At 42.8% G+C, this 22,215-nt stretch overlaps 2 protein-coding genes across 2 annotated transcripts in view; both read right to left on the bottom strand.

The window, feature by feature from the left end:
• Positions 1-1,856: 1,856 nt before the first annotated feature.
• Positions 1,857-8,029, bottom strand: MTERF4 (mitochondrial transcription termination factor 4). Its single transcript, XM_015416080.1, has 4 exons — positions 7,928-8,029; positions 5,276-5,768; positions 3,592-3,776; positions 1,857-2,975 (listed from the first exon to the last, which is right to left on the bottom strand). Exons 1-4 carry the CDS (start codon positions 8,018-8,020, stop codon positions 2,628-2,630), a joined length of 1,119 nt encoding a protein of 372 aa, XP_015271566.1. The 5' UTR covers positions 8,021-8,029; the 3' UTR covers positions 1,857-2,627.
• Positions 8,030-14,254: 6,225 nt separating this feature from the next.
• The window catches only part of PASK (PAS domain containing serine/threonine kinase), a 33,344-nt gene continuing 25,383 nt past the window's right edge, over positions 14,255-22,215 (bottom strand). Inside the window, exons 18-19 of the mRNA XM_015416055.1 lie at positions 15,768-15,914; positions 14,255-14,439 (exon numbers count right to left, since the gene is read on the bottom strand). Coding sequence (XP_015271541.1) covers positions 14,255-14,439; positions 15,768-15,914 — 332 coding nt within the window. The remainder of the gene's footprint in view (positions 14,440-15,767; positions 15,915-22,215) is intronic.

The following is a 22,215-nucleotide window of genomic DNA, read 5'->3' as shown; positions in this document are numbered from 1 at the left end:
CACAAAACAATTTCTATAATTCCTACTATTAAAGGCCATTGAAAATGCTTAGGCCTATTTCTTTGTGCTAATTAACGTTATTACAAGTACAACTGAGAGTAGGATGTGACAGCTACTGGACTCGCATTTCTTACTGTAGTCAGACTAAGCCTGAGAGCTACTTGCAAGAAAATAAGAGGAAAACACAATGCTAAAGAGAAGGACAGACTAGATACAGGAACTCTCTATCAGTTACTACTTATGGCATTTAATAGGACACTATCATTTGGCCTTTTATGTTTAGATTTCTCAGGTGGTGGGGGGTGCAGTTTCCTAAACAGCTAGAAAAAGGAATAAATGGCTCATCACCTAAACTGGATTAGAGGTATACCACACATATGACAACAGAGAACTATGGATTTCATTAGTTTAAAACAAGTATGTTTTAAATCAACTTCTGGCATTTAAAATGCTGATTTCTCTTAGGTCATATTTTCTAAGGCTCTGTTGTCAATAAGAATAGAAGTCTGTATCAGAAGAAAGTTAGTGTTTCATGTCCGGTTAACAGGAAGGGCTCATAAGCACTTAAATCCAACTGGTCCAGTTTTACTGGTTTGGGGGTCTAGTTAAGATCACCTATTATACATGCAGCTTCCACACTACAAAGAGGGTGGAGGTGTAGTGGTAACATCACAGTAAAAATGTTTTTGTAAGCACAGTGAGCTTTTTGAAAGCAGTGGCAACTGACTGAGAAGTTTTAATAAAGTTTCTTTGTCACACAGTGACACTGGATTTTCCCTAGCCACAGTCTAAGCTAGAACAGAGTCTGTATCAAGCCAGTATTCTATAGGCAGATTGCGGCATATGTAATGCAGCAATAAACTTTTTTTAAAAATTAGTCTGTGAAAGTTGTTTCTGATTTTAAATAAATTGTATTTTAATCTAAAACGCTGTCTGGTTTCTCTTAAGACTGCACAAACAACAAAGGCCCATGGAGCAAAAGCGCTGCTAGAATCAATGAGATGAAACTCCGAAGAAGGGCTGCCTGCCCAAGACTCCCACTAAATATGCAAGTATACAACCATAAATAACGCCAGTCACCATATCATGACTGTTATAACATAGTAATCAATTGTAATGATAGTGTCATACAGAACAGATAAAATGCAAATTGTCAAAAGACCAAGAAGTACATACAAACAGAGTAATCATGATAAGGAACAATAACAATATGGAAACAAAGATTCATAGTAGCCAGTAACAGCAATAATTGGCCATAACAGCAAAACAAGGTCCCAGTACAACTCCCTTGTTTCTTAAGTTCTCTTCCTCAGTTGCTGTAAACCTCTAGAATGAAACAAAATATACAATGAACCACAGTAGGTATCCTACTCATGCTTACCAAACTACCAACCCAAACACTCTGGAGTGCCCTGACTCACTCACTGATCATGATATGGTTACTGGTGTTATTTATGGTTGTATACTTGCATATTTAGTGGTTTCTCTTAAGAACAAGGAAGTACTTCAGGGGTTAGCTATAAAAATCCCTATCTACTCCGTACCTCACAAAAATCTTTAACATCTGCTTCCCGGCACACTACACATTTCCCTCTCCTTGGCAACCCAACTCAACCTCATACTTGTCTGTTCAAAAAAACTACACACTACCCCCTGCCCCCCAAGGGAAAAGATATCATGATTCTGACAATGGAGAAACAGAAGGCCCACTGTCTAGTTCATGTGTGAAGGTGAGGAGGAAAGGGTGCCATCAGGCCACAGCCGACTTATGGCAAGGGAGGTTCAGGTGGCTTGCCACTGCCTGCCTCTGTGTTGTGACCCTGGTATTCCTTCATGGTCTTCCATCCAAATACGAACCAGGGCTGACCCTCCTTAGCGTCCAAGATCTGATAAGCTCAGGCTAGCCTGGACCGTCCAGGTCAGAGTGCATCTATATAGCAACAACCACTTTTACGATGGTCTGAAATTACTCCATGACAATATGGCTAGAATTATTTCTTCAGGACAGACATATTTGGAAAGGGAGGTGGGCTAGAAAGGGAGATAGCCATGCTTTTCAAGACTTTTTCTCCTTATAAACTATAGTAGGCTTTTGAAAAGTAAACGTTTATTCTAGTTTTCAAAAAGCAAATGAGAGGTCCCATTTCAGTTCACCCTGTGATGGCCTATATGTGGAGATTGGGGGAGGGAGTCAGTCAAGGCACTCACACACGAAATGGCACAAAGCTCTGGGTTTCATTATTTTTACCAACAAGGAACAAAGAAGAGGGGGATAAAAACTTAACCCAAAACAAATTGAATTAAGGCACAAAAGGTTAGTTACAGCAAATCTAAGGGCCAAAAGATACCAATTATACTACTTGGGCCTGTATCTGTTTTGATCTGATTTGTAATAAATACATGTATTTTGTAGATTTGACAATATTCATGTTGTATGTTTATAACTGATATCTTTTGGCCCTTAGATTTGCTATAACTAACCTTTTGCTTCTTATTTCATTATTGTTATACAGCCATAAGTTGACCAGAGTCAACTCCAAATTCCCACTCCTTTCATAAACCATACACTTTCCACTTCCAGAAAAAATGACTGAGACATGAATAAATTGTATCCATTTAATTTCAAATCATTTTGTATCTGATTCTTCATCACTCTCTAGATCTGAAAGTTCAACTTCCAGTGTCCCATCCTCATTCCACTTCTGTTCTTCTTCACGGGCCAGCAATTTCTTAAAAATCTCATACTCCTCAATTGTAGAGCAGGCTATTTTGGTCACAAAATCAGTTTCAGACGCTCTGATTAGAGTTTTCAGTTTGGGGTTCACAATCTGGGTCTGCCCCTTCTTATCAGGTGTTTGATAGAGTCCCAAGCGCTCTAAGAAGATGGTTCGATTCTTGATATCAGCCAGAGATGTTTGGAAGAAACCAGAATTCACTATTTCTCTGTGTTTAACTCCCATTCTGTAATAGGCAAACTAAAGAGAAGGGCAGGGACTTTGAACGCATAATCCTTTAAGTAGAATGAATCAATTCTTGTTACAGCTATGGCTAATATTCTGTGCTAAGACCACAATTCAATACAAAGCAAGTCATGCAATTTCAATTAACTTAAGCATATCTAGCGGCCCAAGTGTACTGTGGCCCAAGTTTTGCCTCCAAGAAGGGACAGAAAAGCTTTGAGTTCTGTTTCAAGCCTTTATCTAGCTCAACAACTTGAGGCCAAGTCAAACACGTTTCTGGTTCACATGTCAATACGGAGACAATCAGATTTACACAGCTTTTTCTCCCTAAAACTGCAGAAGCATTTTAAGTCCTCAAAGGAGAAGTGACAACTATAGTGGTCATCACCAGCCATCCAGAGAAATCAGTTCTTTTGAAAACTTCAGAGTTATCACACTTAACCTGCATATGACATGAGCTTGTGGTATACTGGAATTTTAGCCATTAGAATTATGAATGCAGCAAAGCCCACTGATTTATTTTGGGGCTGTGAATTACACTATATGGAAACTGATTATACTCATCCATGTTGGCAAGAAGTCAGTCTTACAGCATACTGCAAGATAACAATTCCCCCTGATCCAGACTTACCTGGAATGTGTATTCCAGATCATCCAGGTCTTCTAGCAGGACATTTGGGCACGTTTGTAGAATTTTAGATACTTGCTGAACTGTGAAGAGGCATTTTTCCATGAGGAGATCTTTAACAGCCTCAATTCTTCTTTCGGGCAAGGTGAAGATGCTTGGACAGTGAATCACTATGTGATTCAGACTACCTGTCAAAATGAAAGGAGAAACATATTAATACAGGGGCATGCCTACATCAGCTACTTTCTCCTTGGATAGTTAAAAGGAACAGCTGGAGCAATGCCCCTGATTTAAAAGCCCATTTTAAACCTAAACACCCCATGAACATTGTAGAAATATCTAACTTATTCCAAATTAGTAACTTACGTTCGTAATAGTTTTATGTGATTAGCCATGCTAGTCTGCTGTAGAACAAAATTTGAGTCCAGTCTCATCTTTAAAAGACCAACATTTTTTTGGTGGTAGTTCTCCTACAGAGAAGCTTCAAGGGACTACTACAACAAGAGGCTACTGAACTAGAGTTTGTTAACAAGTTCAGGACAATGTCCTCCAGACTGTATAGGGACATAGTATTCTTATCTCATTACAGATGCTAATTTTCTGCATTTGCCACCTCTGTGTATCTTCTTGCTCTGATGAAGCTGATTATATTTTGCATTGCAGTCAGTATCCTAGCTCCAACTAGACTTTCTCTGTAACACCTCTTCCACCTTCTGAACATGAGAGATTATGAGTCTTTGTTCTCATTTGTATCTGATAAAGTGAACTGTGATTCACAAAAATCTGGAAAATTTTGTTGGTCTTAAAGGTGCTCCTGGACTCAAATTTTATTTTCCAAGCTGAGAAAGATCCCCAGGAACATTGCCCATTTCAAGCAACTGACTGATGCACCTTCTTGTGAAAAAAATTGCTTAGGCGTAGGCACTGTAGACTATCATTTCATACAATACATTTGCCCCCTATTCTGTATGAATTTTTCGCTTATTTTTGCATGCGCATGCATGTATACATACTGCAAATATACAAAAGCTCATGCAGGAACAATAGTAATATTGAGGGCAATAATACAGATGCAGTTTTCTGACAGCAAAATTAAAAGAACTTTTTTTTTCTGTTAGGATGGAGGAGAAAAAATAATCCTGAATGAAGGAAACTAATTTACAAAGTCCCTCTTTGCAAACAACAGATTTGGAAGACTAAAAGAATATGATAATAGATTTTACTGGGCAACTGTCCTTAAAATCTGTAACATTTCATTTATTTTAATTATTACCTAAATTTTTCTCTTTGGGTTTCATTTCCAGCAACAGGGAAGCAAACATAATGTCAAAATCAAATGATCTGTTCTAAAAGATTACAGGCTACATCAAAGTTGGGTCCAATCTCCCTTTCAAAGGCTACCTACATCTATGTACTGTCATGCCTTCAAAAACATTTCATACACACACACACACACACACACACACACTTCTATCAAACCTAAAGCATTTATGCTTCTTTTCATCTTGTGCATAACTTTATTTTTACCTTCTCCTTAGCATGAGGCTTATTTCAGACAACACCCACAGAAAAGAATGAAATATAGTGCTTAGAGCCCAAGCACATTAGCTCCCCAAAATTACAATGTGGCTCCAGGAACACAAGACATGTTCATAGACAAGGTCAGTAATTTAGTGCTTTTCAATACCTTCCTGAAAGTTGAATTTCCTCAGCAGATCTGCACGATTCTTTAGGCGCTCTGGTGACATTCTCAGCAGTTCAGTATTCTTTTGTATGGCTTTCAATATGGAATCAGTGCTTAAACCCAGGAGAAGTAGTTCTGAAACGACAGCCAACCTCGCCTGAGAAGGGAGCCTGGGCTGCACACTGAACAACTCCTTTATTTGAGCATGACTAAACCCCATGTCCAAGAATGAATCAACCACCTTCCCGAAGTGGCTGGGGTTAACTGGTCTCTGGTTCTCTGTGGGAGAAGAGGTGAGAGTCTCCAGGAACTTTTGAGGACCATCACTGCTATCTGGCTTGGAGCTAGCAAGGCACAAGCTCGTTTCACTTTGATCAGAAATGGTACCAACCAATCTGCACCCCAGCCGCCAAAGAGACCAAGGAAAGCCAATAGCCGACGAATTCAAAGAAGCCAACTGACCGGCAAGGGAAGCAAAACTGCTCCTCTGTAAAACCTACAGAGACAGACAAAATTAATCTTATTACTAATAACTGCTTTTACAAATAAGAATTACCAGACAAAAAAGTCCGCACAAAAATAACTGCAATCCTCAAAAGAGTTAAACCCTTCCAAGTATAACTTTGTTGAGGGTTACACTGTGAATCTACCTCCCTGTCCCACAGAAGCTTTTACTATTCATTTCAATTCCTCACATTGATGGCATGGCTGTGTCAGTCATTTCCTGTTTGCACTACAAAGATGTCAACCAAATTAGGACACCATTGTGCTTTATACTATGCAGATAAAGTCATACCGATTAACTTGGTAATACGTTTTACACAAGCTTTGCTACAAAAGCTATGTTGCTGAAGTAGAAGAATGTATTAAATAATCTTATAAATTGGAATAAGAGACAACTGGTCCCATGTCTACTTTATACTCTCCAATATCATAAGATTACTCCTGACAAACACGTTTTTATGTCACATCACATTTTTGTTGTTATTCTGAAAACAATTTACATAAAGGATAGACTGATAAGTTTGTCTAGAGCAGTAGTGGTCTTGGTCAGTTGCAGCAAAATCAAACAGAAGTCCAATGGCAAGTCTTATACACTTGGGTTTCCTCGCTAACTACAGATGCCAATAGAACTCAGAATTACCTACCCTTAAGTTTATTAGTTCTGCTTATGTTTCACACATCATGCTGCACATTCCTTGATTAAATCTAATGTTATGTCTCTCCTATTCTGACCCATCTATCTACAGTTGGGAGTGGTCCTCACCAACCTTGAATAGATTTAATTATCTTTGGTTATTGTTACTAACTGGCCTCTCTTTGTAACATCTCCCCACGCCCACATTTTCTCATAATGTTAAGTCTGTCTGTCTATCTTATCTATCATCTATCTATCTATGTATATCATGTATATCACTCTCAATGCATCTGAAGACACAAGCTCTAAATCATGAAAGTTGTATGTCGGAATACATTTTGTTACTCCTTTAAGTGCTACCAGACTCCTGTTTGTCGGGTAGCACAAAAAGTGGTAGCTTCAAAGCAGTGCTTCCATCCCAGGCAGTATTATCTCATAGCACCTGATCAAAATCACTGTTGTACACCTTAACTGTAACCCTACTGGGAGGCCAAACCTTGGGAAAAAACCAGACTCTGCTTGACAGATGGAGGGTGGCACTGCTAGGGCTGCAAACTCCAGCCTGGGACATTCCTGTAGATTTGGGGGCAGAGCCTGGTGAAGATGGAGTACGGAGAGGGAGCTCAGCAGGGATGTGATGCCATAGGGTCCATCCTCCAAAGCCACCTTTTTCTTCAGGGGAACTGATCTCTACTCTGGAAAGCAGTTGTAATTCCAGAACTCCAGCCTCCACTTAGGGGTTGGCAACCTTTGGTTGCAAAGCCAGGTGAAAACAAAGGAAGTGCCTTGGTGGCCAAAAGGGTGAAGGTGGGCGCTGTCGTGCCCCTCCCTACAGGCCATGCCAGGCTCCTTCTCACAGGCAGGGGCCGACTGGCCAATCACTTCGATCGGTGGGCTGCAACCCTGATCTGCGCCCACCCCCATGGTGGGGACAACGCCTGGCTTTGCTCCACTGGCCTAAGCACGGCGTCTGGCCAGAAAGGAGAACAGACGCAGAAGCACCCAGCTGTGCCACCACCTGTGCCCGGGCTCGTCCTTCAAGGAAGATCTCGGCCACAGCGGCACACAGTTTCGCCCTGCAAGAGTTCCCAACTCTCTCCCAATTATTTCAATTCATGTTTATGAGGTGCAAATTCAAGACCATGGTTAAAGCTGCAAAACACAGAGCCAGGACATCGTGATTATCGCAGGTGAGGCGACGTTAAGAGAACCCGCATAATCATTTTGTGGGACCCACAAGCCCGAATAACATGCGGAAGAAAGGAGACCGTGCCTGGAAGCCAATCAGAGCTTATGTCCAGCTGCTTGGGCAGAGCAGCAACGAGCGGCACGCGACAACGCACGCCGCCCCTACAACAACAGGGCTCAAAATATCGAGCGCGCATCCTATTTCACCTCTACTGCGTCTCCGCTGCTTTCCCCCCGGGGCCTCCAGGAAATTCGCCTTCATTCTCTCCCACCCCCAACCCCCCTGGAATAAGTTTCTCATCCGTTACATTCGTAGCGGACAGCCCTACCTGCCCACAGAGCCGTCCCAACTCCAAACCGCGCATGCCGCGGAATTCTCTGCCTTCTAGACGGCCGAAGAGGAAGAGGCCTGAGCGCCGCATACTCTCCCCCCCTCCTCCTCCTCCCGGAAACGGAAGCTGAGCCCTCGATGGCTCAAAGGACGCCTACAGGAAAGCACTTGAAAGGCAACGGGCTCTTTGCGATCGTTGGGAGATGGCGATTGTTGACGTAGGAATTTAGGTTTACGTATTTATCTTTCCCTTGAGTCCAAAGGCTGATCGACATCGCACAGTAACAGACTTCCAATGGACTACTGAACGTCCGTGCATAAAAATCTAGAACAGAGTCCAGTGGTATAAAAAATCAGTAATGGACATAAATCCCCCCCCCCCGCGCGTCGGTTTACAATGTAGCCAGCTATTCAGGTGCACTCATCAACCAGCTGGGATTTAGCCTTTGCTCTAGGTTTCCAATAAATGTGTGCTTGTCAAAGGCTTTCACAGCCAGAGTTCATTAGTTGTAGATTTTCTGGGCTGTATGGCCGTGTGTGTCTCTGACACAGCGAGTATTCCATCTTTCTGTGTTATACCTCTGAGGATGCCAGTCACTCACAGCTGCTGGCAAAATGCCAAGACCACGGCCATGCAGCTCAGAAGATCTATAACAAATTTGTGTGCTTGTTGGCAAATGGGTTTTCTGCCGTGAAACAAACAATTCTTAGTCTTCCTTAATAAAAACAGAATGAATGGTTCTGGGGACTAATAATAAAAGAGTTGTTTACTTTGAATAAAATGGGATCTACTAATGAGTAGACTTTGGCTGAGCGCCAAAGAATAGATGCTTTTGAATCATGGTGCTGGAGAAGACTCTTGAGAGTCCCTTGGACTGCAAGGAGATCAAATCAGTCAATCCTAAAAGAAATCCCTGGAAGGCCAGATACTGAAACTGAAGCTCAAATACTTTGGCCACCAAATGAGAAGGGAGCACTCACTGGAGAAGACCCTGATGCTGGGAAAGACTGAAGGTCAAAGAAGACGGGGACGGCAAAGGATGAGATGGTTAGACAGTGTTATCGATGCAACGAACATGAAATTAAGCAAACTTCAGAGGACAGCGGAAGACAGGAGGGCCTGGCATGATGTGGTCCATGGGGTCGCAAAGAGTCAGACTCGACTGTGCAACTGAACAACAACGAGTAGACTCACTTGGGATTGCTCTCTGACTTATCTAGTTGCTATATAACAGTGTGGTACATAACCTAAATAGGTCTTAGGCTATCTGATGAAGCACACAAAAGCTTATACCCAGAATTAAACTTTGTTGGTCTTAAAGGTGCCACTGGACTCAAACTTTGTTCTGTTGCTTCAGACCAACACAGCTACCCACCTGAAGGTCCTCTCTCATTCCCTTAGAAGGCAGGAAAGGGTTATTGTTTGTAACAGTGGTATTCACTCTTTAGATCATGGAGAGCCTTATTTGCAATACAACCGGACTACATTGTTCATAAGTGCAGACTACAGATAAAGTAACTTGCTTTTCAGAGTCTGATTTTTTTTTGCAAGTTTGGACATTGAGAGACTGTCAGGATACAGAGGCAATTTTCCTTTAGCATTAAGAAATATGTGCAGGATTCCAGGAACCTCATTTCTGCAATGCACAATGACTGCATTTATGAAGAAATGTGGGCTCAGAGGAGCAAATAGCTGAGTGTTTTTGGGGGGACAGGAGGTTCCTGGAGGAGGTCCAGAACAACTTTAGGCTAGAACACCAACTAACTATGGATCAAGAAGTGGAATTGTCTGAGACTCTCTCAGAGCAGGTTGTCTAGGAGCAGGGGAGACAGGAGTCCAGGGAAGCAGACAGCTTGTGGTTCCTGAGAAATGCAAGAAAAGAGTCATGGAGTTGGCACAGGACATTCCATGTGCAGGGCAGCTGGGAATGAGACTAGGCCGAGGCTTGTTTTGATTCTTTCTGGCCAAAGTTAGCACAGGACGTGAGAGGATCTTGTGAGTCTGATGTGACATGCCTTAATTTATTAATAAGATGGGGGAATTTGAATTTTTGTTGTTGTTCAGTCGCACAGTTGAGTCCAACTCTTTGCAACCCCATGGACCACATCACGCCAGGCCCTCCTGTCCTCTGTCATCCTCCGTAGTTTGCTCAACTTCATGTTCGTTGCATTGATAACACTGTCTAACCATCTCATCCTGTGTTGTCCCCTTCTTCTTTGGCCTTCAATCTTTCCCAGCACCAGGATCTTCTCCAGTGAGTGCTCCCTTCTCATTTGGTGGCCAAAATATTTCAATGTCGGCAATGACTTTGATCAAGGAAACAATAACCTGTGTATAATTGGAGTCCAAACAGCGCTACGAATGGAGTCAGCAAGATAGGGTGGGGTAAGGTAGGTAGGAAGTAAGAGAGAGCGAGCAATGGAAAGATGCTCTCTTTTTATCCCTTAGAATGATTGTGCGGGGGATGCTCCATCAGCCATATAGTCCCCAGGAAATCTAGAAAAATCCAGTTACTAAATGGTCAAGAGATGACTGAGAGAATGAGATTAATGGCTGGGCAATTGCAATGATATTCAACTAATGGTGACACCTTTAGAAAGACAAAAGAAATAGTAATGTCTCAGCTCCATGGACAGTTGTTAGTTTTAATGTCCCAACGATTACAGCATTATCAGGATGGGCGGCAGATGGACATGACAGCTGCTTAATCCTCACATGGTGTAAGTCCTTTTGTTTGACAATGAGGAATATGTGCAGCATCTAGCAAAGGTGGGGGGGGGGGTGCCTGCGTGATGGAGAAGTCTTTCTATGGAGTCTTTTCAGGAACTCTCAGGCTTCCTGTGCAGAGCATGGCTTCTTCTTAGTGAAATGCTGCTGGTTTCTGTGTACTTGTAGTGTCAGGGAGGTTGGTTTGCCTCTTGCGGGGATGCAGGGGTGAGAGGCATCGGGTATACCACGGGTCCACGTCAAACTTGGCACACTGCTTCCGAGCGAGGCTTCCCTTGGCTGGGCACATGCTTACAGTCCAGGAGGTTGGCACCATCTTCTGGCTACTGCACAGTCCAGTTCCCTGGCACACTTATTGTACAGTCCAGCTTATAGTTACAGTCCATATCCTTATAGATGCTGCACAAGGCTCTTGCGGGACAACAAACTGCCCACTTCCCTGGAACACTGGCCAGATATCACAGTGAGGAACAGTGCTTAGAAGAGCCATATGTGGCCCCCAAGCCACTGAGTATCACTGGCTTATAATTAATTACTTGGTTCCATGCCAACTGTCATTCCAGAATTAGGTATTTTCTACACAGGGACAGCCTTGTGTGGTTTTCCAGTTGCTGCTGCGGCTACAGTGCTGTAGCAACAGGACTTCCATGTGACAAGTTTCCCTGCATTTTTCCTGTCCCAGGCCCCTGCCAACAGCCATTCCAAGTTTTTTAAAACAGTGGACATATCATTATAACCATCTTGTCAGGTTGCATGAATTTCTGTTATTCATTTTTTTAAAGCCAGCCCCTTTTCTTGAAGAGATATGCTTTCCCCCTTATATCTCCACAAAGATAGCAGCTAGACTTGGCTTAAAAAATGAAAGCAAGGAATTCAGAGAACCTGATTGTTTTAACAATATTCAGTTGCTGATTTGAAAAGCAAGCCCTCTGGTGGCAAAGGGAAATTACTGCAGTGGGGAACTGGGGTAAGGAAAATGATGCTCATATGGGTGCTAAAATAAATCAATCCTGACTGTTCCCTGGAAGGCCAGATAATGAAACTGAAGCTCAAATACTTTGGCCACCAAATGAGAAGGGAGCAATCACTGGAGAAGACCCTGATGCTGGGAAAGATTGAAGGTCAAAGAAGATGGGGACGGCAAAGGATGAGATGGTTAGTGTCATCGATGCAACGAACATGAAATTGAGCAAACTTCAGAGGACAGAGGAAGACAGGAGGGAATGACGGGATCTGGTCCATGGGGTCGCAAAGAGTCGGACTCGACTGTGCGACTGAACAACAAGGAAGATCCAGACTTTGCTGTCTACATGCACCCTGGGTTTCACTGTGATATTACTCAAAACCATCACATTAAAGTGGATTTGAGGAAAGATTACAGGAAAGATGGGGGAAACCCAGGAGTTGCATAAAAACACCATGACAATGTGGAGAATCAAAAATCTGCTTTCCAATAGCATCCAAGCTGGGACGAACAGTCCATGTGTAAGTGACCTCAGTCAATTTTTACTTATGTTAACAGCATAAATAATGATCAGCATTACAGCGTTGTTGTTTTTTTAAAACTTAGCTGGGAGAATAGCCAACAAACAGACAAGACATGGTTTGTGCAAGGAACAGAGCACAATCCCAGAAAGCTGATTCTGGGACTGCTCATTTTCAAGATCCGTCATAACTTTGACTAAAATATAATTTCTTGTCTATACCCACATAAGTAGTTGCCTCCTGGCAGTGACTTCCCTTGTGGCATAGGCCTGAATAGGGCACTCTGTTGACCTTTCTGTGATGTATCTACAATTAGTACTGAAAGACTAACTAAAAAAGCAAAAGCTTTGTTTTCTTCTTGCTTGAGAGGGCAATAGATAGGAACAGTCAAAGGGACAGTGCTGGTTTGTAGCAAACAGGACACAGGCATGGGACTGCTGGTGTTCCAGAGAGAAGCCTAGAGAGCATTAATTCTTTTTGGCATGCTGGCAAGCCTGCCAGAGAAGTGAATCACATCACACATACAAATATTAAGATACCAAAATGTATTCTGTTAACTTCAAGAGAAGTGATAGAACACAATCGAGATGAAAGTCACAGCAATCAAAAATATACTTTATAGACTAAATGTTCTCTCATATTTCAAAATATGTCATACAGTAAAATTCAAGGTACAAGGCTTGCACAACCTATTAGTATCCTGACACATTTAAATGAGTCAAGATAGAGTTGTGGCTACTTCATTGGCATCTGGCTTTAACAATTTCCTGGAAACCATTTTAGAATTATGAAGAAGCTAGGCTCCCATTAGTAAAGGTAGGCATGTCCCCTAAGAATAAGCATCAATAGGTAAGTGTACATCTTCAGGGGCAAAAAACATAGCAGTGTTCTGTTCCCAAAAGACTTAAAAGGAATATTATAAAATGAGGTTTGGCTATGCTTTTATATAAAAAAACTGCTTTATATTAAAAAAACTCATAAGATCAGCATTTCACAAATCATTTCCGAAATCAATATAACATGTTTAGGTACTTGGGGGAGGGGGGGATTGAAAGGATGTTCCAGATATAAGTATTCTGAGGTTTCTTCTTTCAACAGATTCAGAACCTTAATTAAATCACAAGAATGCCTGACCAGGGTTCTTTGCTGTTTTTTAAATGCAGCAAACTAAAAATAGAAAGGTGTCTTCTCTGTTCACTCGCACAAAACCTTTGCCCTCACACTCTGCTCTATCAACTACAAAATTTCACATCCAACATGATGAGCAAAGGTCTCAAAAACAGTAGCATCCAAAAGCCCCAAGCATGTGAGTGTTAAAGGCTCTAGCTGAACCCTGTAACTGGTTTTGAATGGCAAAGGATGAAGAAGTCAGAACGGCCACCAGAAACACTCTGCAGGAAAAGGCCTGAAGCAAGCTGACAGACCACTTGCATGCTGTGAATTCACATTATCAGGTATTTCAGACAGGGTGCACACTGAACCAACATCTGTTCCAAGGAGAAGCAATTGTAGATGTCTGACCTCTTTAAAAAACAAATGCACATACACACACACACACACCCCTTGCTACATCTAACAGGAGAGGTGGAATGGCCTGAAGTAAAAAAATTGGTCCCACAGTGCAACTTTGGACAACACAGGATTATGTCCTGCTTATTCATTACAGACATTCATGCAGAATAAGCAGTTTACTGTGATGCTTCTTATGGTAGTGAGATCATCCCTAGGCCTGCTATATTTCCATGCATGAGTGCTTCCTATCATAGTGCCTGTGCACAAAACACCTCCAACAAGGGTAAACTCAAACTACTTCATCAACAACCAGATTTTAGCATATGCAGGCACTGTGCTAATGAGATGCCCATGGGTGCACAGCCAATAGGCTTAGAGGTGAGACAGGCAATCACAGCAGGCAGGATGAATGGCTACAGTCCCTGGCCCAATGCAGTAGATAAGTTTTTCAGAACTGGCCCAATACAGAAGTGTGTATCGTGTTGGTATTGTCAGAATTGGCCCAATATAGAAGCTTGTATCGCCTTGGTATTTTTTAAGCTGTCAAGGAAGATTAAGGAGATGTTCTTTGGCAAAAGGTAAATGTCTAGAGTACAGATTTCAGTAGTTCCGCCAACGAAAAGAAGTTGATGGTTCTTGCTCAGTAGCGCTGATAGTTCTTTCTGGCAGGGGTTCCACCAGCCTGAGGGCAGCCACATCATTTAAGCTCTGCTCACTTTCCAGGCTTGGAACTGTCCAGGTGCTGTGACTGCAGCTGGTGGGATTAATTTTGAAGCGGATGCCTTCTGGGAAGTTAAAAACAAGGAAAGGAACATAAGAAGAGCCCTGCTGGATCAGACCAGTGGTCCATCTACTCCAGCATCCTGTCTTGCACAGTGGCCACTGCCAGCCAGTTCCTCTGGAGGGCTAACAACAGAGCACAGAGGCTGAGACCTTTTCCTAGTGTTGCCTCCTGGCACTGGGATTCAGAGGCTAACTGCCTCTGAACATGGAGGTTTCCCTCAGTCACCATGGCTAGTAGCTACTGATAGATCTATCCTCTATGAATCTACCTAATCTGTGCGGTGGCACAGGGGATTTATCCTCTCGTTAACAGCTGAACTGAACAGGACTGCTGTCAGTTCAAGCCCCGCACTGGTGTGAGCTGCCAGTCTTTGTCCCCAGCTTGCCGTCCACCCAGCGGTTTGAAAGCTTTGGCGAGTAGATAAAATGGGTACCACTCCTTAGAGTTAGCCAATCGGATGGTCTGCGCGTAAATCCGTAAGCCGGAAAAAAGAACTACGCCGCAAGAAATAGCCTGCAATAGGCCACTTGGCCAGATGGTGCAGTGGTGCGCTGCGACTGAGACAACGCTGACAACAGCAAGCGTCGCCGAGGGAAGGAATGCGGCTGGAACACGCCTGGACCTTGCTGCAGACTATCTCCGTTGACTATGATAAAAACATGTGTGTGATTTAATTGATATATGTTGTCTTCCCTTACCCCCAAGCATTGTTAGTCCCATGTGATATTCATGAGTAACTGTACATCGCTCAGAGCCGGCAGCTCTGCATGGATTGAGCGATTAATAAATGGAAATATTATTATTATTGTTGTTGTTGTTGTTGTTGTTGTTATTTTAAAGCTATCAGTTCCTGTGGCCATCACTACATCCCACGGCAGCGAATTACACTATCACTCTGTGTAAAGGAGTATTTCCTTTTCTCCATCCTGAATCTACTGCCCATCAGCTTCATTGGATGCCTTTGAGTTACAGTGTTTTGGGAGAGGGAGAAAAAATTCTCTTTGTCAACTCTCTCTACCCTATGCATAATTTTATAATCTTCTATCATGTCTTCCCTTAATCATCTCTTTTCTAAACTAAAAAGTCCCAGACTCTTCAGCCTTTCCAACACACACCAAAAAGCCACATTTACAGTGTAGCAACCATTGCATACATAGTTCAACAGCAACAGTTCAGAGTCAGTTTTTCACTACTCTGCAGATCCAGTTCAAAATGAACAAACTAACCAATCCATGTGCTGTTTTGAATGGTAAACCATTCCCCTATGATGTTTCTGAATAAGCAATGCCTACAAGAAATCCAAGTAGCTTTGAGAGCCCTGTCTCCTACCTGGCTTAGCAGAACCATATACTCCTTCCCAGGTATAATTAGCCAGGTTCACAGGCTGGGTCACCCAAGTATCCTTTGCAACTATTTCCAGAGTGGTGCGGTCCTCTGGAATAGGATGCAGGAGTCCAGAGAGGAGATTCATCAGGTCTAAGGAACAAGGAGAAGTATGGTCAGTAACTTGCACATACATCTTCAGTTTGCCCTTCAATTATCTTAGTTAAGCTAAGCACAGATTATATAAATTCATTAACCTAAGAAAATCTAAATTCAGCCTGCATTTTACTGCAATTTTAAACAGCGTTCAGCAGCTTTCCCCTCCACCTTGACTCTTCCCTGCTCAGGGCAGTCTCTGCTTGACTATGAAAATGACTGAGGGAAAGGGCCAAGCTTTAAGTACCACATGTTGAATTACACATTGCAGACAGTGCAAAATGGGCTCATGTATCCGAAGTGTCCAGGAGATTGTCTGGATCGCCTACTTCAGAAGCAAACTCACAGCTATTTTATTTTAAGGCTGAAACATTCACTATTTAACCATATGATGCATAAGAATATCCCAAGACCTCTGGAACACAGTGTTACCCAAATCAGCATGTGTGTGAAGGTCCTGTAATGTGCAAATGTGTCCTCTTGCTGGCACGGAGCAAACAGGTGTATTTTAGCTATTTTTAAATTTATTTGGTCCAGATTCAGACCAACACTTGAACAAACAACTGAGAATAAGCTTCTTAAATAGAGAAAGGTTTTAATGTAAGTAACAGGAAAAACCCAAATTAAATTGCAGTATTGTAGAGCAAAATAGAGGTTTGCAGAAAGGAAAAATGCAAGGATAAAGCAACCCCAAATATTTCCCTACCTAACTGGGGAAAAGCTTGGGGGGGGGGGCGGGGAGAAACAAGACATAGGTGGCTTGGAGAGAAGGGGGAGGGGTTCCTCAGTAGCCATGAAGCAGCTTCAAGAACTTGAAACTAACCCGTCAGGGGAAGAAAGCGTAGCAAAGCAGATCCACTGAATGAAGAGGCAAGAGGCCAACTATGACACTGAGGTAGGTGGATGAATCCCAGTTGGCCAGGAAATTTGGAACTGAGGGGCAACTCCTTTTACCAAGAGCGAGAAGGAGCAGAGGTGCTGGCATCACAATGCAGGAGTAATGGTACCATTAATGGTATGCAGCTTTCACTGACAGATCTTCAGAGGTTGGAAGTCTTTTTGGATTCTGGTCTCATGTTGGAGAAACAGGTGCCCATGATAGCAAACTTTGGGGGTGGGTGGGTTTCCAACTACATCTAGTTAGGATGCTGACTCCCCTTTTGAATGCCACACTGATCAATGCTTCAGTAACCCTGAAGCTAGATTAAAACATTTTACATGGGGTTGCCTGTGATTCAGGAGCTGCAGCTGGCACAAAATGTGGCAGCTCATCTGTTAACTGGGGATTGCCAATGTGACAATGTCACTCATATTGCAAAGTCTCTTCAGTGTCTGTCAACTGGTTTCTGGGTCCAATTCAAGGCGTTGGCATTGACCATTAAAACCTTCTGTGATCTGGAGCCCACATACTTGAACAACCACCTTGCCTTATGTATTCCCACGTGGCAGTTTCGTTCTCTTCAACAATGTCTATCAATACCCTCATTTTCAAAGGCGTAGCAACAGCCTTCCTGGAAGAGGTCCAGGGGCTCTAAACTTTCTGGCAAGGCCCCAGAGATCTTTGAGGCAGCCTGGGCGGTATGGGAATGCACCACTGGTTGTTGAATAAATTATTATTAATCTTGTTTCCAGTGTGTTGTTTTAAGATTTTATTAAACTGTTTTTATATATATACAAGGGGGACCCGCGATACTCGCGGGGGGGGGGTTTCAAAGCCGAAGAGCCAGTGCTGTCCGGAGACGTTTCGATGGTCATGTGGCTGGCATGACTAAACACCAAGGCGCACAGAACGCTGTTACCTTCCCACCGAAGTGGGACCTATTTATCCACTTGCAATTTCTTGCTTTCGAACTGCTAGGTTGGCAGGAGCTGGAACTAGATACGGGAGCTCACTCCGTCCTGCGGCACACCCGGGTCTCGAACTGCTGAACTACCAACCTTCCACAGCCCGCAGTTCAGCGTCTAAACCACTTGAGCCACTGCAGCTTCCAAAAGTGGTATTAGGATTGCATAATCATGTTCCTTTAACATCTTCCCTGTTTCTCAAAACAAAATGCCAGCTAGACTGCTCCCCATCACTTCCTTTGGCCTGGAGAGTGTTACCATTTTGCCCTATTGGATAGAGTTGACACTTGCGGCTTGGGAAATTCCTGGAGATTTGGCCCTGTTCTCTGCCCTCAGAGGCTTTGGGGGGAGTATTCAAATGATTTCAAGTTGGTATCTAAACAAAGATCGTAGAATCACAGAGTTGGAAGGGGCCCTACAGGCCATCTAGCCCAACCCTCTGCTCCATGCAGGATCAGCCTAGAGTAGGGGTGTCAAACATGCGGTCTGGGGGCCAGATCAGGCCCCCCGGAGGGCTCTTATCAGGCCTAAAGTGGAACTGGCCGTCTTCTGCTGCTTCTTCCAGTTCTGCGGCTGCTGCGTCTTGGTAGGTTTGCAGTTTACAGAGAAACACCTGAACAACATACTCAAGATTGCAACAGCACAGACATTTTGATGCAACAATTCAGAGCAAGAGGTGTCAGTTAGCAGACACTGTTAAATAAACACAATATTGCAAGATTGCTAATGTTTTAAGCATTTTTTATTTTAAGTAACAAAAAAACCCGTTTGCGTTTGTGTCCTTTATAAAGTTTATATCTCCGCTACCTGGCATTACATTTTATGACACACATGGCCCGGCCGGACAAGGTCTCATTTATGTCAGATCCGGCCCTCATAACAAATGAGCTCGACACCCCTGGCCTAGAGCATCCCTGACAAGTGTTTGTCCAGCAGCTGCTTAAAGACTGCCAGTGAGGGGGAGCTCAACATCTCCCGAGGCAGCTGATTCCACTGTTGTGCAACTCTCACTGTAAAAAGCATTTTCCTAATACCCAGCCGGTACCTCCCCAGTCCCACCTCTTACATCCTTGATTATACTAGCAGATAGCTTTAGGCGGGGCATTTCTGTGGTGGTACTTATATATATATATATATATATATATTTACATTGTCGTTGCTCATCTTGGGCCATGGAATGCCCAGGCGAAAGGCAAGAGAGTGTGTGTGTATATAAAATAAATAAAGGTATATTGAGAGCTCCGTTTGGCTGCTGTGCAGATTATCAGCCACTGGGACATTGGTGGCTATTTTTGCTGACATCGCTGCTTCCCCAACAGAATCAGCGATAATCAGTCTGGAGGAATAGTATCCAAAGAGAGATGCCAATGTTATGTAGTTTTTAATCCACTTCATGCAGGTTGATTTGAACACTAGAACATTTCCCCCAGGAACTGTCACTGAATAAAATAAAAAAGGGACCCAAAAATCTGATACACTTGATTCTCCTCAAGTACCTCCTATGAAAACCCAAAGTGTGCTAGTCACCTTCTTTGGAGAGAGAGAGATCAGGGGGAAATTAAGAAATAACTCATTCTGGTCATCTTTGAAAGAGATTGAGGCATAAATTACAGAATAGTCCTGTAATAGCATCTGCACTGAGAATGCAGGGCTTCTCAAACACAGAGCATCCATTCCTGACCCTCTTCCGCAGATATTCAGAGCCACCAGGAACAGAAATTCTGAAGTCAGGAATCACAAAGATCTTATGACTTAGTTCAAAACACAGTCAAGCACCTTTGACATCTGGTGGATATCCCACATGGGAAGTCTGTGGCACTCTTCAAAACGTTTTTAATACATGAGTCTATGCAGATGGGCAGAGTCTAGCCTACTTTACACTAAGTGTGTGTAACCCTGGTGTTAAGTGGGAACCAACTGCATTTTGCCACTGTCACCACAATCAAACTCTTTATAATGCCCTTCTCAGTTTTCAAGTACTGAAAGTACAGAGCTGTGCTGAGTCCAGATGAACCTTGAGACAGGAACCTGCCAAGATTGGCAGTTGCCATGGCTTTATCAATGCCATGCTCTTTGGCTCAGAAAAAGGGTCTCCACCGCAGCCAGAAGAGGGAAATTAAGATTCAGTTACGCTAATTCCTTGGATGCTCATTCATTCATTGGGTGTTCCATCATGTTGATTGTATTTGAACTGCACTGTATAATCAACCTTGAGTCTCAATGAGAAAGGTGGACTATAAATAGCATAAATAAATAATAAAATAAATTCCCAATGTATGTTTCTAATGTTCTGAAGATCAAGGTGAAGCTTGGAAACACAGAACAGCCCTTCTAGCCACGGTGCTTCCAAGGTACTGAAAGGCTTCACTACCTTAATATGGAACTTTTAAAGATCTGCATCTGCACCAGTTTCCTATTGGACAAGGACGCAAAAAAAGGTCTACTGGGGAATATCCCCACTGCATGTAATGAGGACCACTATCTGGGATGTAGGCTTTGTTTCCTCTGACACAGACTCTGGCAGCTCAGCTGATAAGATGACTACTAAGCTGTCGAGTCTTGTGAGCAAAAATTCTACTTTGTGAGCTACTGGCATTAAAGTTGTGAGCGAGCAATTTGGCTGCTGCATAAATTAGTCTGCTCTGGAGCCATCCTTTCTGGGCTGAGACAAAAATGCGTGAGGCGGAGGCTAAAAAAACTGTGAGCTAGCTCACACTAACTCAGCTTAGAGGGAACCGTGCCCACTACACATAATTATGTTGAGACAGATGTCTAGTGATGCTTAGCCCACTGAAACAGAACCCACATCTCCTTCTACACAGCACACAATCTTGTTGTGCCATCCTGTTCACATGGACCTTGCAAACTCTCTTGTGATGGTACTTCCTGTATCATTTCAGTTTTGACAAATTGTCACTAACATCCTCATTTAAAAAAACACAACCATTTGTTAACTGTAAAATACAAGAATCCTGATGTGAATAACAGAAGTCACCTCTAGACATAACGCCACCAAACTGTTTCCAATAGCCACTGGTCAGTGGGGAACACTGCTCCTAGCTGTGGCAGAACCTATGAAGTCTTCTACCTACTGGTAGAGATACAGCATCATGCTTAAGATAGGCAGTGCTGCTGTTGTCTGGATTTGCTCTGAGGTCTAGCTCTGGAAGACCTGGGCCACTCTCTGCTAGCATTTGTGTTAAGCCTGCTTAAGGCAGGAATTCCTGGGTGGCTTCAAGTACCAAGGATCTAAATGAGTTAGTAGTAACCCTATTATAATACTGGAGGAGGTGGTCAAACAGAGGAGAAAAGCCACCTTTTAAACCTTTGTTTCTATAAGTACATTTTCAGAGCATTCCCAAGTAACTTAGTATCCAGGAATAAAATAGGTATAAGATTACATCGGGGTCTGATTCAGGTGGGTAGCCGTGTTGGTCTGAAGCAGGAGAACAAAGTTTGAGTGCAGTGGCACCTTTAAGACCAACAAAGTTTTGTTCAAGGTATAAGCTTTCGTATGCACACATACTGCTGTATGCTCAGCCTCTACCTATATGTATGGACTAGTAATTTCCATTTCAGTGTATCTGATGAAGCGTGTCTGCACATGAAAGCTTATACCTTGAATAAAACTTTGTTGGTCTTAAAAGTGCCACAGGACTCAAACTGTGTTCTACATCATTATCTGACATTCACATTCCAGAGATTAAACCAAATTTTACACCTAACCACTGCTACATCAGCCATAACCTTTGTGAAAACTTGCATAAAGAAACTCCCAATTTACCTGCTTTCCTTAACCAAGACACATGTTCAGAACGCTCAGCTATTATGGGCTCTCTTCCTTTCATGAGTTCTGAGGCCAAAAACAACATGGGTGTGTATATTGATTCCTCCCAGAGTATTTATCTTTTTTTTAACCTTTTACTTCTTATTTTTAAAAATAGGTTCATCACAAGTCACATTGAACAGATGCTGCATAGTCATAATCAGTGTTCCCTCTAAGCTGAGTTAGTGTGAGCTAGCTCACAGTTCTTAGCCTCCAGCTCACACATTTTTGTCTTAGCTCAGGAAGGATGGCTCCAGAGCAAACTAATTTATGCAGTAGCCAAATCACTCGCTCACAACTTTAATGCCAGTAGCTCACAAAGTAGAATTTTTGCTCACAAGACTCCGCAGCTTAGAGGGCGCATTGGTCATAATGAACAGCTACTGTATACAATTTTAAACAAATCATATTGAGCAGAAAAGCCAAACACAGAGAATGGAATAATTATTATATTTATTAAAGTGTTTTATATCCTGACTGTAACTGGAAAGGCCAGGATTTGTGTCACAGCAGCTGCTTCAGAGCAAAGTAAATGAGCACTAGGATTAGCAAACAGGAATCTGTTGATTACTTTCCAACAGGTGTGTACAAGAGAGGCCTGAGACAATCACAGTCTGCCTTTCTGCC

Source organism: Gekko japonicus, unplaced genomic scaffold, assembly GCF_001447785.1.
Source record: "Gekko japonicus isolate JY-2015 unplaced genomic scaffold, Gekko_japonicus_V1.1 scaffold300, whole genome shotgun sequence".
In the NCBI taxonomy this organism is placed as follows: domain Eukaryota; kingdom Metazoa; phylum Chordata; class Lepidosauria; order Squamata; family Gekkonidae; genus Gekko; species Gekko japonicus.
This window is presented reverse-complemented; position numbering and strand designations above follow the sequence as displayed.